At 35.6% G+C, this 17,771-nt stretch overlaps 1 protein-coding gene across 1 annotated transcript; it reads left to right on the forward strand.

Annotated features, from left to right (window-relative positions):
• The first annotated feature begins 2,764 nt into the window (after positions 1 to 2,764).
• On the forward strand, positions 2,765 to 16,767 carry LOC111064382 (protein lines). The gene is made up of 2 exons (XM_039423297.1): positions 2,765 to 3,313; positions 13,915 to 16,767. Exon 2 carries the CDS (start codon positions 14,039 to 14,041, stop codon positions 15,845 to 15,847), a length of 1,809 nt encoding a protein of 602 aa, XP_039279231.1. The 5' UTR covers positions 2,765 to 3,313; positions 13,915 to 14,038; the 3' UTR covers positions 15,848 to 16,767.
• The last annotated feature ends 1,004 nt before the right edge of the window (positions 16,768 to 17,771 follow it).

The raw sequence follows: 17,771 nt of genomic DNA on the forward strand, positions 1-17,771 counted from the left end.
AATCAGTCTGAAGAGACTGCCAAGCATATCACTTTGGATTGCGACAAGTATTGCAACCAGGTGATGAATGGAATGTTAGTAAAGGGAAAAACTCCTGGTTCTTGTAAAGGACATAGGTATTGGTTTGCCTAACTAACATAATACTTATACACTTATACACTTTATCTTCACCAAGACCAGCGGAGCCGGATAGGTTGTGTCAACATAATAAGAATATAACTTTTCTTGAAGCTAGTCATGAGTATAAACAATTAGTTTCAAAACCCTCGAATAGAGGGTTTATTAAAGAGTTACAGAATAAGGGAACACAATAAGCTTCGGATGACGTGTGGGGTTCTTTGAACCTTTGGATCCTTGAATCCGTCCCTTCAAAAACAATATCTAAATTTGAGAGAGGAATAGCACAAGGTTACCTTATTTTTCCTCTCCCTATCATTTCGATGATGTACTTATTGTATGGATGAATAAAGAACAAAGTACGATATGGATGATGAAAGTATAATTTCTGTGGTTTCTATTTCAGAGTGTGGAACACCACATCATGGACTAAATTAACGTAATAACACTTCTGAAGATGTACCGGATCCGGCTTTAATCACAATTATTGTAGTTGAAAGAAAATTCAGTTATAGTGCCAAGAACTTTGCCAGCAGGGTGTACAACAAGCACCTTTTACGTAGGTGCAGGGATCAGGGATAATGCTGCCTCATTGGAGATACCTCGCAGCAGAATGGCTGGGGCTTGCAACAGCTACCCAACACAGGCTATAAAATTCTTCAACAGCCTTCCCAAGCAGTTACAAGGCAAACCAAACTCCAGGTTCTACGCAATTGTGAAGAACAAACTTATTGAAAGACTACTCTACTCGTTGGGGGAATTGAGAGAGGGGTTCCATTTTTGCAAATCTAGCACCTCCACAACATGAATATCCATGCAGATTTTTTAAAATGTAAGTTATGTGATAAACGTTTTTGGATACTGCCTATCTAGAGACCCAAGTAATAGGCAACGACTTCAATTATTCAAGTAGGCCTACGTATAATGTGAGCTTTCAGAGAGTATTGAAGAACCATCTTCTTCATAAGGCATACAACCAGAGACAAATAATTTAGGATTAAACAGTATCTTTACTCTATGATACCACACCATGAACGAGTTTGAGGAGGACGTCTGATATCAGATAAGACAAATGACGACCAAGGCTGTAAGGCTTCTATAAAAAAATAGTGAGATTACTAAAAGTATGGATGTCAGTAATTAAAGTAATGCTATAAGTAATAATAAATATTCTACAATTCTAACTAATAAAAAAGAAAGTAAACTATTTTTTAAAAAGCTTTAAAATAAGTAGACTAAATAAATTATTTTGAGTCTAATTTAGTAGCAAATGAATAAATAATTTGACGAAAAATGTTTTGAATCGAAGAAGGGGGAAATATGAATAATATGAATGCGCTGTACAGCCTATAACAGTGACTAAAATTATAGGCCTTATAAGGTTATAATTTTTATAAACTTTGGCTGGACGATTAAATTAATAGAAAAGAAAAACCGAGATACTTCAAGAATAATTGTACAAATGAGAAATCAGTCAAATAAATACGCTACTACCAATTGTATTTGGGTTGGCGATCAATATGAACCTAACCTACAATAGATGATAAATCTCAAAAATAAAGAAAAAAGCATAACTGAAAACCTATTAATGAATATCTTGAGAATACTTTAACAATGGCATACTAAAGAGAAAGGTATAACGTTAGTTAAATAAGTTCACCTCGATTCATTATTAGGTACCTTAGCAAAAGCACGGTGACAGCTTACCGAATTACGATATCTGTATTACTGAGTTGCGAAAAAATGTTAAAAACATTAGCTTGTTGAGTAGGCCTAGATAATTTCAATCTATAATGTAATAAATCAAAAAATATTACAGTGTACTCCGTAAAATAATATATTTAACGATGAGCTACCTACAAATTTCAAAAAATAAACAATGGAATTGATCTGTCAAACAAGTGTTCAACTAGTGCTTTTCTGATTCAAGTTATAATATTTTAGCATAATATTACTCAACTGTCTCAAGATAAGACAGTGCAAGATGCGCTATATTTAATTTCAAAAAATTGAAATCAAAAACAAAGATAACTTATTACCGTAAATAGATATGAGCACTACAGACGAAAATTAGATAAAGAGGGAGTTAAATTTATCATAAAACCGTAACAAACACAAACAGACAATTTATTTTATTGATAAAAATATCTGTCAAATGAATAAATCGATAACTTACCTTCAACACAAATGTTATTCCAATCATTATTTTATGCACAACATAACATGACACATCTCTCACGAAAATTGGTCAACCCCTTGACCCCCACTGGCCTTCCAATAAAATATGGCTGCCACACCTTCGGTCGACAGAGGAATTCTGGGAGTGTGAATTATGGACAGTGATGCCAAATTTTTGAGGTTTAATTATTAATTAAATAATGGGATGCATTCAATTTCAATTTAGTCTTCCTTAGCATTTTTTTATATGTATTTTTCTATCTTTATCATTTATTATCAATATTTGCAGGATAATTACTTTATCCTATCCATTATTACCGTATCTCAGTAAATTTTTATCCCTTACTCAGATAAAATATAAATTAAACTCCTCTTATCAGTTTCTAATGAATGGATTAGATCAAGTATAATTAATAGGGTTCAAAGGGCATTTTTAGAATAAAATAAACAGGGTCTCTTTAGGCCTGCAATTTGAGTTGAAGAAATTCTAGCATCGTCGTTGAGTAATTCGGGTGCTTTCACCAAATAGTCAAAATACTGTTGGAGAGAAATTTTTGAGCAGAGAATACTATTTTCAATCTTTAATGCTTTTCAAGCATTTTTTATTATGTTTAGTAATAATTCTCTACAAGATACAGTTTTTTAGAGTGAAAAGGTATTGAAAGTATTGAGCTTGACCACTCATTCGTACTTTACTTGACACAGCGTCATATAGTTCAAAATGGCGTTGATTTAGGAAGTAATAACAGTAGTAATCGCTTATATTGTTATCTGAAAAGTGTTTCTTTTTTATTATTTACGTTTTTTTATTGAATTATGAGACAGTGAGTTATTTACTCAACAGTAGTAGTAAAAGTGAATTCTTGGAATTGTGAAATCATTTATATTTCTTTCGAATTCCATACGCTGTGTGTGTACTACCTACTGTACTTGTTTGTTTTCAATTCATTCATTAGTTTTGTAATGAATGAGTAGTGTGTGACATTTGGATACAGACAATATCAAAGCTTTAAAAGAAGTAAGTGTTTCATCGTTATCATTTGTTGGTAGTTTAAAATTGTTGTTAGTAGTTGTCTTGTATTCTATTTCTTATGAGACTAAACAGTAGCACTTTCAAGATGTACGCTATTCTTGGCCATGTCTTCATAATCTCCTTGTCTCATCAATTACTATTTAGAATTCTTCATCAAAATTATTCAATAATAATGATTCTGTTTAAAACCACCATTTGATATTTCTCTAAATTCAAGTTGTATATAATTCTAACAATTATTGTAACAATAAAATCTATTATGGTAATTTATCTTGTCCTATGGTAGGCTACCGTGAATAAAGTGTGTTACAAATTTCTTTACAAACATAAAGTGGAATTGCATTTCGTCAGTTAGCCTAAATTTTATATTTGCTATATAAAATTGTGTTCATTCTTTTAAAAAACGAGCCACTTCGCTTTTAATATATTTTAACCTAACTTGGAAGACTGCTGGAACTTGTCAGTTCAGATCAAAATTTTAATATTCCAATAAGTGGGGTTTAAAGTTTTATTAGACTATTCAATTTAGTTATTTTTCAATTTTTAAAACCATAATAACAAATATTCTAAAAAACTCATGCCAGTCAGGTTCTAAATTTTAAATTTAAATGTCAATAACCTAACCTAACTATTATGATTAATAATCCAATCATAATTATGAAACATTTACCAATCATGTAACCTATGTCAGAAACAATTAAGCTATTACCAACGATTAGTAGAGATACTGTCTAATGAATTAAGCTATGTATTTATATTCTAATAATTTATCCAGATAACCTTTAACTTTGAAATTATAGATTGAAAAGCATTCCCGATTTCTTAGGGTAGGCTATCTATTAAGGTAGGGTCACACAGACAGCTTACCACTCCATCAAACTGAAGAGTCGTCTATGCCGACCAGCATAACCAAGACAAGACGACTAAGGCGTTGCACCCTTTAGTCTGCCAGTGCTACCTGGTTCAAATTCAATGGAATAGGCATACACGTTTGATCATCTCATCAAATACCCTTGCCCACACCCAATTAAAAAGCTCATGTGGACATCATCTGCAATAAAAAAGTTGATCTTTACTTTTCGGTTAAAGAGAAGATAAATTAAAATTTAATCCTAAATTGCAATTGTTAACCAGTTTTCATTTCACTTCAGCTTTTATTTCTATTCAGTGACAAATAGGCCTAATATTGTCACTGTTCTCCAAAATCATTCAATAGGGTTTTTACTGATGGTGATGCTCGCATGAGCATCAGGACTGTGCATAGGAGATGGGGAGGATGATAATGAGAGGTGAATTGGCATACAGTTTTAGGTAGGTTCCGAACCACCGGAAATTTTGTTTAAATAGTGCTAGTAAGCTAGAGACATTTAATAGAATCTTTATTATCGTATCATAATTTATGTGTAGGACCTAATCATATATCATGGCTGTTTTCTTTGTCCAGAAAACAAAATAATAAAATGTCGAGTCATTAAAAATGAATCTATTTCAATATTTTATTTGTATTAACAATTTTCTTGTGAAATTCATTCATTTTTACTACCCCAACCGTCCCCCTTAATTTTTTTAATCTGTAAAAATAAATAACATCATTAGAAACACTTATTTGGACTGAAACACAACATTTTGCAGATAGACTCCTCGGATTTCAAAACAATTATATCAGTTTATTTCCTTCACATATGAATACAAAGAAAGGTCTATGCCTACATTCAAAGTTACAGGAGGTATCCGCGTATCCCTCTATTGGCGTGAGCCTGAGTTGATCCTTATAAATACAATTAATTAAACTATCTAAAAATGTGTAAAGTTGCAATTACATAGCGACCGCTCGTCGCCTCCATAGTGTGTAAAAAATAAGTTGAAACAGCCTTCTATTGCAGAAAATAACAGCGTTGACAAATTGTGTAGCATTGCATTTTACTCAAATTTCTAAGAGCCTGTTCACATGACTGCGATTCATGCTTGGTTGTCGCGCGGTTGCCAGGTATATGGAAAGAAATTCCCTATAGAAAGGTATTGGTTTGAGCAGTCACCGGCGAATCGCGGCGGTCGTAGTTTCCAGTCCAACCGCTGGATTGCCGGGCTAGAGCATGCATGAGAGCGTACACAAGTCTTCAGTCAAACGAGCGGTTTCGAGCAGAGCAGTTCACATGGTTCACATTCTATTACAATGTCAGTTCAATTAAAATTCATTCTATTACAATTTTCATTTCAGTCAGTATGTTCAGTTTAAGTTAGCTTGTAGAGGATAATATATTTCATAGTAGGGTAAACTAGCCCACGTTGGGACACCAAAATTCAAACAGCTATAAGTTGGACAAAAATAAAAAAATTCTTCATTTTTCAATATTTTATATTGATTGTATTTGCTTACACTTTCATGGCAACTGCATTGATTGTCGATTGATTTTTTTATTGCAAAACAAATTTTTTGGGGGATGTCCCAACCTGGGCTTGAGATCGGCCCACGATGGGACATCCCTCGCCCAGGTTGGGAAATAGAATTAAAAAAAGCAATTCGTTATTCTAGGTACATAATAAGTTATTTTTGGTCATTTTTAGTAGATTGAATAGCTTTCTCAAAAATTGATATTTTCATAAATTTTAGTTAGCCTATATTCAATCAACAATACCATGAAGAATTTATTTTCCAAATCTCATGGATTTATCTCTTACCGTATTTGAAATGTTCTGTTCAAAAAAATTAATCTTTAGGCGCTCATATCTCAAAAAAGTAATGATCGGAAAAAATGTTTTTTTTTTTCTGAGAAAACTTTTCCATTTTGATAGCTTGATGATATAGCCTACAAATCGAAAAACTTTGAAAAATAGAAAGTTAATTTCTGCCTTTGCACAGTCTTAACCGAGGGCAAACCGCTCATGAATCGCTGTCATGTGTAAGAGGCTGGAGAATCGAGTTATTTGCCAACCGTGCGTAAATCGCTGTCTTGTGAACAAGCTCTAATTCAGACAAGAATTGTATCTTCAAACTTCGATATTCCAGTAGTGCTCTAGTGCAAAGATAGAGTTGAAGGTTTGAAAGGAAATTCAAGTTTTTTTGTGGAAATTGAAAACATACTGGAAGTATGTTTTTATTTTTTGAATGTCAATCGGGATTTCCACTGCAAACAGTACTTTTCACTCTTTTTTCCAATGACGCTTCAGCCGTAAAATATGGACTTACAGCCTTCAATCAGATGTCATCTTGAAGCTCTGGAAGACTGTACCAATAATACTAGTGTATGTTTATTGTTTTTGAATGGTCGGATTCAAGGATCCAAAGGTTCAAAGAACCCCACACGTCAACTGAAGCTTATTGTGTTCCCAAGTAGTATGTTAGTTAGGCAAACCAATACCTATGTCCTTTACAAGAACCAGGAGTTTTTCCCCATACCAACATTCCATTCATCACCTGGTTGCAATCCAATGTGATATGTTTGGCAGTCTCTTCAGACTGATTAGTTCTCGTGACCTGCGTGAGTTCCACTCCTGGCCTTCTTTGTAGATCCTTCCGCTGAGGAAGGGGCGGCCAAGTTGCCTCTCTTAGGGCGCACACACGTGTGACTGGTTTTTCACCCATCACTGGTCTCTTGGGTTTTTCTTTTTGTCCCTCCGAAACTGCCCTGATGGAGCAGATCCCCGTGGGTTTGAAGGCAAGGCAACTTGTGGAGTTGCCTTGAGGTGCATTTTAGTCGCCTCCTACGACAAGCAAAGATAGTGATGTAAAATTCCCGGGAATTTAAGATCGAGGAAATATTACCAGGGAATTTAAGGGAAATATTTCCAAAAATCATAAATTCCCGGGAATTTATGGGAACTTAGGGAAATTTATGATTTCTTTCATAAAAATGACCGAAAATGACGTTTTTTGTTACACATGGTCTCAATCACCTGTTATACAACAGATTTATGTAAGAAATATAAGGATGAATAACTTATAAATTGTAGTAAGTTCAAAGAAAACAGTAATTTCAAGTTCATAGACTGAAAGGAGAATTGAGTACTCAATAAATCATTCAATCGCACCACTGTAATCATGCTACTTTCATGTCTTACAAGTTGAATAAGATTTTTTTACTTACTAATAAATGCTTGTAAATCAGCTAACAAAGTATTGAGTGTAATTTAACTTCCATTTCATGATTTTATTCAATTTCTCCGCACAAAAATAATTGACCCCTAAATAAAGATTAGAGTAGAATAAAAATCCAAAAATTAGAAATTATAAAATACAGCAATAAAGGCTGAACTAAAACAAGTAACATACTCGAGTTTAATTCAATATCAAAAAGAAAATAATTCCACAGCTCACAACCTTTCGAGAGTCATTGAGGCTCACTTAACTTGTAATAAGATACTAGTCCAGGCAACGAATGCTCAAAAAGATATAGAGGGTAAAGTTTGGAACACAATTTTTGAACTCACAGTCCTTTTAAGGATAGTGAGGAGGTAAGCATATAAAAAGTCCTCACTCCTACCACACTCAACACTAAAACTGCTATAAAAATTGATGGAAAGCTAAAATGATGAAATAATACATTAAAAATAAAGGTTTAAGGCAATTTTGGGCGAATACCTGTTGTTTTTACCTGGATAGTATTTGTATACGAATAAATAAATAAATTGGAGAGGATTTAATGCTTTACAAGTCACTGTCTTTTAAATACTCCTATAGTCCAGTCAATGAAAGATTATAGAGGGAAAAGTTTTGAACACAGTCCTCACTCCCACCCCCTGTGTAAAAAAAATACATTTTTCGATGCATTGTTGTTGAGTAATAAGCCCTGAAAGTGCAAAAAGTTGTAAGAATAACTAACTGTCTTTTCAAAGATTTTACACTTTTAAAAGTGAATATCTCAAAAACTAAAGAAGATATCACAAAACTCTACACAACTTGTCGGAAATTTATCTAGCTTCATTTTTACTCAGTTAGCCATGTCGCTGAAATGCATTGTTTCCCAGTTACATGCGTGTCAGTCAGAAATGAAAAATTACAACTTTTAAACTACCCTCATCCCTTAAGTTCAAGGAGTAGGGATGAGGACTTCTGATATGTTCACCTTCTAACTAGTTCAAACAAAGCTGCGAATTCAAATGTTGTGTTCCAAAAATTCCCTCCCAATTTTCCTGACAATTGATCTATTATTGTTAAACTGAAAATTTCACACTCAACACTATAACGGCTGCAACAATCGTTGGGAGATGCGTAAAATAATGAGACCATAGATGAAATTGAAGAGAATATAATGCTCTATGAGCCCATGATTAGCACGGATTTTTTCAATGAATCTTTAAAACGTTTTTAAGGCCAAAAAGATGAAAAAATCGGAGCCGGAAGGGTTTTTCTTCAAAATGTGATACCTTAGAGAGCTCAAACCTAGAAAACTATTAGAGATATGGAAAAATGTAGGGAATGAATCTTGTAGGATAATTTGTGAGCATTAATATTATGATTGTGTTTGACAAAAATTTCCGAAAGGCGCATATTGTTCGAGATGTATGCAAAAAACAAAATATGGCACTTTCAAACCACCCCCACCACCTTAGCACAGGGGTTAGGAGTGAGGAATTTTGATATGTTTACCCCCTTACTACCCTTAACAGAGCTATGTGGTCAAAAATTGTGTTCCAAAATTTTCCCGATATAATCTTTCATTGACTGGACTATTAGTCCAGTCACTATATACATTGGTGCATGCAATTTATATTGTAGTTCTGATTTGTTAATATATTATTTGGGTACATAAGAGAAGTCCAGAACCAATTTCTTCATGCAAAATTTCCTTGTGCCAAATACAGAATGGCCCAAAAACCTCGTATTTTAGGCTCATTTTCCAGTTTTCAACTATTTCTGCCAAATCTCGCAATCGGACAGAAAAATATGCTCTTGTCTTTTTCCTAGATTATAAAATTGTGAATAAAATGAGATCATTCGGAACTCTCTATCTCCAATGAGTACTGAGTTATGATTTTTCAAAAATGAGTTAAATTTGAAGGAAAAATCAATTTTGATGAATTTTAGTTTTTGATCAACAATATCTTCCGATTGTTACCATTTAGATGTATAATTCATAATCCCTCTAGGCGTATTTTTGTGCTCTACAATCTGAGATCAGGTAGAGCGCTCTATCTCATATAGATTTCCAGGTACACCTGACAACAATGCTCCTTGTATTGTGAAAAACACCTAATTTTCAGCTCCAACCATCATCACCAACTATATTGTCCTCACATTGAAATTTCGCACAATGGCATAAGTTTATTAGATCATTTTCTATGAGAATCACCCGTTAGATGCACTTTATTTCAGTATTTCCTAGTGGAGAGGCGCGCTTAAGGACACCTCAAGGATCAAAATTTCAAACACTTATAACTTTTGACACAATGCTCAGATTTCATTGTACTACACTTCATTCTCCTCGGCTCGTCAAGGCAGTCCAAAATCATGCATCATAAGTCAAAATTCGGTAGATAAATGGAAAATTTATTGTTGAGTGTACTTGAGCCCAAATTCCAATGAACAAAAATTGGTCAATTTCTATATTCAAAGCTATGTATCTAGGTAACCCCTTATTATAAAAATCATTACGTGATCTTGAAATGTACAATAGAATTTTCTCTTTCATCTGCTGTTAATGATTCATGAAAAAATAAGTTCGTAAAGTGAGATTTGATTGTTGAAAAAAAAACAGAAATTGTAGATATTTTTCCCATGTTAACAGTTTCGGGGGTTCTATGATAAAGAAACGTGAATCAAGATGGGTTTTAGGCAACTGAGCTCGTAGAGGATGAATTTATCTACAATTTGGAATCAATCATGAGTTTCTATGATGTATCAGACTCGTTTTAGAAACTCTTGTCCAACACGAAAAAAATGTAAAACTGAAATCGCCATTTTTAAAATCTTCTGTAACTCTCGAATAGTTTTGGAATCGAAAGTATTATTCATTGGAGTGGGTAGAGGGGGACAATTTTCACATTCTCACTAGATTTGGAAATTTTATCAGAAGTATTTCACAAGATATGCAGCTTTGAATATAGAAATTGGCAATTTTTTGTGTATTGGAATTTGGGCTTAAGTACACTCAACAATAAATTTTCCATTAATCGACCGAATTTGACTTATGATGCATGATTTCAGACCGCCTTGACGAGCCGAGCAGAATGAAGTGTAGTACGATGAAATCTGAGCATTGTGTCAAAAGTTATAAGTGATGGAAATTTTGATCCTTGAGAAATTCCCTCAAGTTCCCATAAATTCCCTTAAATTCCCAAAATTTCTTGGCCTCGGAAATATTCCCGGAAATATTGCCAAATCATAAGTTCCTTCCCACTGGGAATAGTCCCGATCCACATCACTAAGCATGGATACTGTGGATGAATTCTGGTTTTCAACACATTCTTCAGTACGAAGATCGACTCAAACCTCCCCCAATCCACAGGGGGCAGTGTATGTTTACTGCGAATACGGAGTGGAAAGTGCAATATTGTCCCCAAAAAATGTATGTTTCATGTTTTTAAGTTAAATTAAACACGATAAAGTAGTCCAAATTCGATGATTCTTTCGAATATTATAGATTGGTTAATTCTAAACATTTTTGTGGTAAAATCAATCTGATATCTCTCACAATAATTGAATAGCAAGCGATATAAAATTTTCTTTCATTAATGATCGCCATCTTGAATTTTTTTATGATGTCGAATATCTTCTTTGTTTTCATCATCAATATTCTTATTCGGCTTGTTGTAAAGAAGAGATTGAGGCCACTTGCAAGCTTGTTACCTCATGCGTATGGAAAAACGCACCAGAAATCATGCAGGGTTTTCTTTGGAGGGCGCTGGAGAACACATTGACATACTGGCGCATGCAGATATATTGTTTTAAAGCTGAAGAACCATTCTAAATTTCATAGATTTGAAATTTCTCTGTATTCCTTACACAAAAAAAGTTATGATAGAAAGAAATTTGAAAAAATAGAAATGACGATTTTGGGCTTTTGAATGTTATAATAACTAATGAAATATGCGTTTAAGAGGGAAATTTTAAAGAACAAAATTTGTAGAGGAAGATTTTAAAAATATTTTCGTTCAAAAAACGGTTGAATATCTCGAACGGTTATTGAAATACAAATAGTGCTATAGCAAAATCCTAAAAAAATTGGCGGCCATCTTTTTTCGAGGTGTTTGCTTGTGGTTTCTTCTTATCATCATCACGATCCTTATTATGCTAGACCTAACGAAGAAATTGAGACATCTTCCACGGCTGTTTGTTACCCAAAAATGACCACTGAATGACATTTGCTCCCGGACTATATAGTGAGGTCCACGTTATAATGGCAGTGTTTTGATTAGCAATGGTATTGCTATCCTTGTCTATCATTCAAAAAGTGGATAGCGGATAGTGGATTATCTCTTTCTCGCTTTGCTCTGTCGCCAGATCGTCTTTTAACAATGTACAATTATTAATAATTAATTAACAAAATATGTTATCTTAATTATGAAATTATTGAAAAATATAATTTCTTGTGTGATAAAATATAATTGATTATTTTAAACGAGAATGAACAGTTAATATTACATGAGATATACCGGTATCAGCTACCGTCTATAGAAGGCATTGACTAGACAAGACAAGAGGATCGGCAACGTTGTTCTCCTTCCTACTCCACTGCCATTATAACGTTAAACTCACTATAGAAATGATTGATTTTTTTTCAAGACCTCCTATATACTATTGGACCTGAGCCTAGAAAAAGTGGCCGCCGTATATGATGGTCTTTCTACTAAGAAAAATAACTAATCAGCTGTTAGAGAGCGTCTCAGTTCGCCTAGTTGCCGTTTAAAATATCAATGCCGGCCATCACATACGGCAGCCATTCTTTTGTAGGCACAGCTCTGGTATTTAGGAAGTCTTGATTTTTTTCAACTGTCAAAAGTAGTTGGAACTGCAATCAGCTGATGCTGCCATGGATTAGTCGAGGCAGAGTTGACATTTGTGGCTTGAAGTCACTGAAGTTATCAAGCGTCATGTTTTGTTGGTCCCAGCTACTGATAGCATCATAGTGGCACAACATTCAGCTGCTCTCCTTGCCTTTGAAATTCCTGAGACGCCGAAGTACGTTCATCCGCGTACTTTTGAAAAATGAAAAAAATTCAATTATTTCTGAGCAACTTTCTCGCTTATATAAATTTCCAATATCAAGTAATATCCTATAGTCCGGTCTACTTTATAATGGCAGTATTGATTAACATTGGTATTGCTATTCTTGCCTATTATTCAACAAAGCATAATCCATTATATCACTTCTTTTTAAGCTTCGCAACGTTGCCAGATCGATTTTTAACAATGTAAAAATATAATTGATAAAATATTTCATCTCAATCAGAAAAAATATTAATTGTAGAGAAATTTAAGTAAAATACATAAATAGAGTAGTCCTAATAGTCCAGTCAATATAGACATAAAAAAGGGAGTGTGCTTGCAATTTATTTTGTAGTTCTGATTTTTTAATATATTATTTGGGTACATAAGAGAAGTCCAGAACCAATTTCTTCATCTCATAGAACATAATCTCATGAACTTATGTCATTGTGCGAAATTTCAATGTGAGGACAATATAGTTGGTGATGATGGTTGGAGCTGAAAATTAGGTGTTTTTCACAATACAAGGAGCATTGATGTCAGGTGTACCTGGAAATCTATATGAGATAGAGTGCTCTACCTTATCTCAGATTGTAGAGCACATAAATACGCCCAGAGGGATTTTGAATTATACATCTAAGTAGTAACAATCGGAAGATATTGTTGATCAAAAACGAAAATTCATCAGAATTGGTTTTTTCTTCAAATTTCACTCATTTTTGAAAAATCATAAATCAGTACTCATTGAAGATAGAGAGTTCCGAATGATCTCATTTTATTCAGAATTTCATAAACTAGAAAAAAGGCGAGAGCAAATTTTTCTGTCCGATTACGTGATTTGGCAGAAATAGCTGAAACTGGATAATGAGCCGAAAATACGAGGTTTTTGGGCCACTCTGTATCTAGCACAAGGAAATTTTGCATGAAGAAATTGGTTCTGGACTTCTCTTATGTACCCAAATAATATATTAAAAAATCAGAACTACAATATAAATTGCATGCACCAATGTATATAGTGACTGGGCTAAATTGATTGTTTCAAACTTTCAAGCAAGAATGAACACTTGATATTTCAAAAGATATATCGGTATCAGCTGTCCTCTACTGAAGACAGAGAATTGGCAACGCTGTTCTCCTATCTTTCTTCACTGTCATTATAACGTTAACCTCACTATAGAACAACATTTATTATCAAGAATAACATGAACTGAGAAACATAAGTCTTCCGTGGACCGTGCCGAAGCACGGGTATCGTACATAATTTCTCTAGTTTATAATGTATGCTGATTCATAATATTTCATTTCATTGTTAAACGTTAAAACTAATTGTTGATTAAATTGAATTGTTAAGGTTAATATTGAGGTAAAACTGTTATTGGGTTTTTGTATGTTATAAACCAACAAAGTTATTAACTTGATTGTTATGTTGTTTCTGTTGCAGGTAATGAGTTGTGTTGAATGAATGAGTCTCATTATTGACGATCGTGAAAGTTGTTCAATGATGACGGTGTCTAAGAACGGAGAGCTGTACTTTGTAAAGTTGTTGCTGCCGACGTGCGTGAAGAATGCTACTTGATAAGTCGACGCCGCCGCCGCCGCAGCCGCCAACGGAGGGCAGACGAGGCAGAGGGATGGAGGAGCCGGCAAAGAAGCGTGTGCGGCTGACAGCCGACGACGGGGTCAACGAGGACCTGGAGCTGTTGCAACGCAACCTGCTCGGCCAATGTCTGTGCTCGATGTCTGAGAGCTGCCTGCGCAAACCATTCCAGGGCATGAAGCTCGTTGCTGAGGACGACATGCACGGCTGCCGGACAGCTGTGATCGCCGAGTGGAACAGGGACAGGACTCTGCAGTTTGTCAGCTCAGTGCAGTTGTTGTGTGAAGTGGCTATCAAGCAGAACTCCAAGGGAATGGTGTGTTCGCGCATCGGTGACGTCATCGATGCTCTCATCAGAAACGAGCACCATCTGGTCGACAACCTGATTGAGTTGGCCTCCCATCCCGACAGGTTTGTGTGCTTTTCAGCCAGCCGTGCCCTGTCGGCGTTCTTCCTTGTTTCCAGGGCACATGTGGATCCACGCTGGCTGGATAGGCTCACTGAGAATGCTGTCAATTCGACACACCCTCACAAAATGTCATTTTCATTAGAGGTAATCAAGCATGTAATTGAATATAAAGACTGTGAAGAACATCCCCTTGAAGAATCAACTGATGACCGCCCTCCATCTTCTTGTCATATTGTCACTGTCAACGATCCCGAAAGTTTAGATAGCAGCCAAATCAAGTGTCTCTGTATAAAAGCTTTAGAAGCGAAATGGCCTGCTGTTGTAAATAGATTTGATGCGTTGATCACATCATTTTCGCCAGGGTACGAATCTACTGTTATTACATTCCTAGCTCTGTGGGAAGCAATAATTTCGGTCAAAGCCAATTTATCGGTGGTTGATACAAAGCCGTTCTACTCTCATCTTGACGGTTTTGTGACTCTTCTGAACTCTGGGGTTCCGCCTGTGGTTTGGAAGCATCTGCTGAACCTGTTCAATGAGGTGTTGTGCTACGGGTCGACACTGGCACTGCAGGATGTGCTGGCAGAAGAGCCGTGCTCGCTGGCGCACCTCATAGTGCGGGGCATCAAGGACTGGCGGCTGCTGGACTCACTGCCCTACAGGGGCGGCAGCGGGCGGTTTGGGGGCGGGGCGGGTGACGGTGACCGACCGCTGCTGCAAAAGGCCGTGCTGTTGGTGCTGAAGGCCGTGGCCGTCACTGTCAAGGAGACTCGCTGCGACTCGTCGAGTGACTCGTCCCTCGGCTCGGAGGCAGACGATGCCGATGCTGACATGGCTGTCATAGAGCGCAGCATCCGCCAGGTGCTCAGGCAGTTGGACGTCTGTGTCAAAGCACTACTACCCTTCCACCCGGAAACGCCCCTGGCCCAGTGGGTGGTGCAGCTGTTTGCCGACCAGGATGACGCCTTGGTTGAGGGCATGGTGTGCTGCTTGGATGTCACTGTTGGCCTGTTCTACCGCGAATCAGCTCTCCCTGATTTGAGAATGGCTCTGAGCCCTGCTGTCACATTCGTTCAATTTCTACGAGCTGTTTCACATGACCCGCAAGTGTTGCTCGACCTACTCGTCTCCAATGAGACCTGCTTTCTGCTCTACTTATTAAGATTACTGAAATACATTCGGAGGAATTGGGGGGAGTTTGTGTCAGTGTGTGCGCGGGAACTGGACAGCACCATGAGTGTGCTCATCAGGTTGCGGCTTTCCATTCACAAACTCGTTTCCAAAGCTTTGTTCCCTTACAATATCAATCCCGTACTGAGGTTATTAGAAAAGTGTGAAGAAATGTATGAAGACATTCACAATAATTGAATGTCTACTTGGTATTGTGAGGTAGAAAATATCAATTAAAGCGTGTATATCAATAAGATTCAAGTGCAATTACTTCTAAATAGAACTCATTGACATTATTGTGAATATTTTTGCAGAAATTGATTTTTTTTCTTATGTGTTCAGTCGAGAAAATTATTCCCAATATTAAAAATATATGAGGCTATAAAATTGCCATAATCAGTATTCCTAGTTATCGATTTTAAATAAATTACTGGATTTAGTATGTATTTCATGTTTGACATATCCATGTTTCATTACAAATTATGTTATTGATTGAATGTTAGTAATCCCCCAATTGGGCTGCTTTTCAATAATGACTGGTTGTAACATTGTCAATTTTTCAGTCTTCCGAATGTAGCTTTTAATTGTGAAAAATATGTTATTTTGTCTTAATCCAAGTTGTAGGGTAAGTGATAATACTGTGTAAAGACTAGAAATAACAATAGTTCAGAAATGTTTATTCTGTGCAAACAACTGTTAAATCTCAAGCTAAAGAGATATACGACTACATAATAAGTTCCGATTTTCATTCCAATAGTTACCCTTAAGCATTAGGCTTCCAAAATAATTTTAAAAACAATCCAGTCTATTATGGAAAGATTTTATGTAATATTTTTAGATTGTAAATATTTTAGTTGTAAGAATGATATTTATATTTTACATGGATAATTTCTTGTGGAATATGTAAATATTTATTTTTAACAGTATGAATGTAATGTGTAAGTTAGTCGAGTGGTGTGTTTTGTATCATGTTTTGTACATATCAATACTGCCTTGAAACATGATTGGTAGCTTCTAAAAGCAAAGAGATGACAATTATTTTTCCAACTAACATTATTTTTTTTAATCTAAGCAGATGTAATTTATCATATTAATATTAATAAATTATCAATTATTTATAAACTTTGTCTATTTTAAAATATCTACAGTGATCCTTCCAACCCACTATATTGTACAATGAAAATGTGCGTCTTCGATGCAATACACCATTTTTTTGGTAATCAATCGTGCTATCAGATACCTAAAAACTTCTGAAAATGTTGGCAATCAGCAGGAGGAATGGTCAATAGAAATAAGCTGGCCACTAACGATCGTTCCAGCCAACACGCCTCTCAGAATGTCCTATTATTGGCTGAGTACCAGCTGTTGTTGAGAATTGGCCAATCAAAGGACATTCTGGGTGTCGCCTTGGCTTGTTGGAACGGCCGGCTTTTGAACTTCACTATTATTCCAATATTTGTCTGAACTGGCTGGAACTTTGTCACTGGTGTTACTGGAACGATAGTCGTTGGACGTTAATCGTAGAGCGCCTGCTGTGCATTATTGTCTTCAATGGCACAGTTTTCTCTGATGCGGCTACCGCCTGAGTCGTTGACTGCACATTATTTTTTTTATCATACGGGTCTGCTTCTGGGGCAGTCATAATCGCAGTCGTTGAACGATTTTTTTATTGTGATATATCTCATATCCTGTGATTGGATAAGGAATGTAGTTTTGAAGACTTATCAAACTAGACAAGACCTTAAACTGAAGTTTGGAAAGTCTGAAAAACTCACAAAAAGCATTCTCCCATCAGCTTACAAATGTATATTAATATTTTGAAGTAGGTACCCTTCTTCTGATCTCTTAAAATATTATGTTTGTTAAGTTGTTGTACACTTAATACTTGAGTTCAAAAATGTCTTCATCTTCTAAATCTTTAATTAACAAATAACCAAGTAGCCGTTTATACAAACTCATCATTTAGTAGTATTAATTTGACAACAGTCAAATTTCAACTGAACGATTGTATAATAATCGCATCAGTGACAATGACCCTGCAACGATTATCGTTCCAGCTGCACCAGTGACAACGTACCTTAAAGAACGTTGTAGAATACTCTTCAGCACGGCAACATCGCAG

This window comes from Nilaparvata lugens, chromosome 3, assembly GCF_014356525.2.
Source record: "Nilaparvata lugens isolate BPH chromosome 3, ASM1435652v1, whole genome shotgun sequence".
In the NCBI taxonomy this organism is placed as follows: Eukaryota; Metazoa; Arthropoda; class Insecta; order Hemiptera; family Delphacidae; genus Nilaparvata; species Nilaparvata lugens.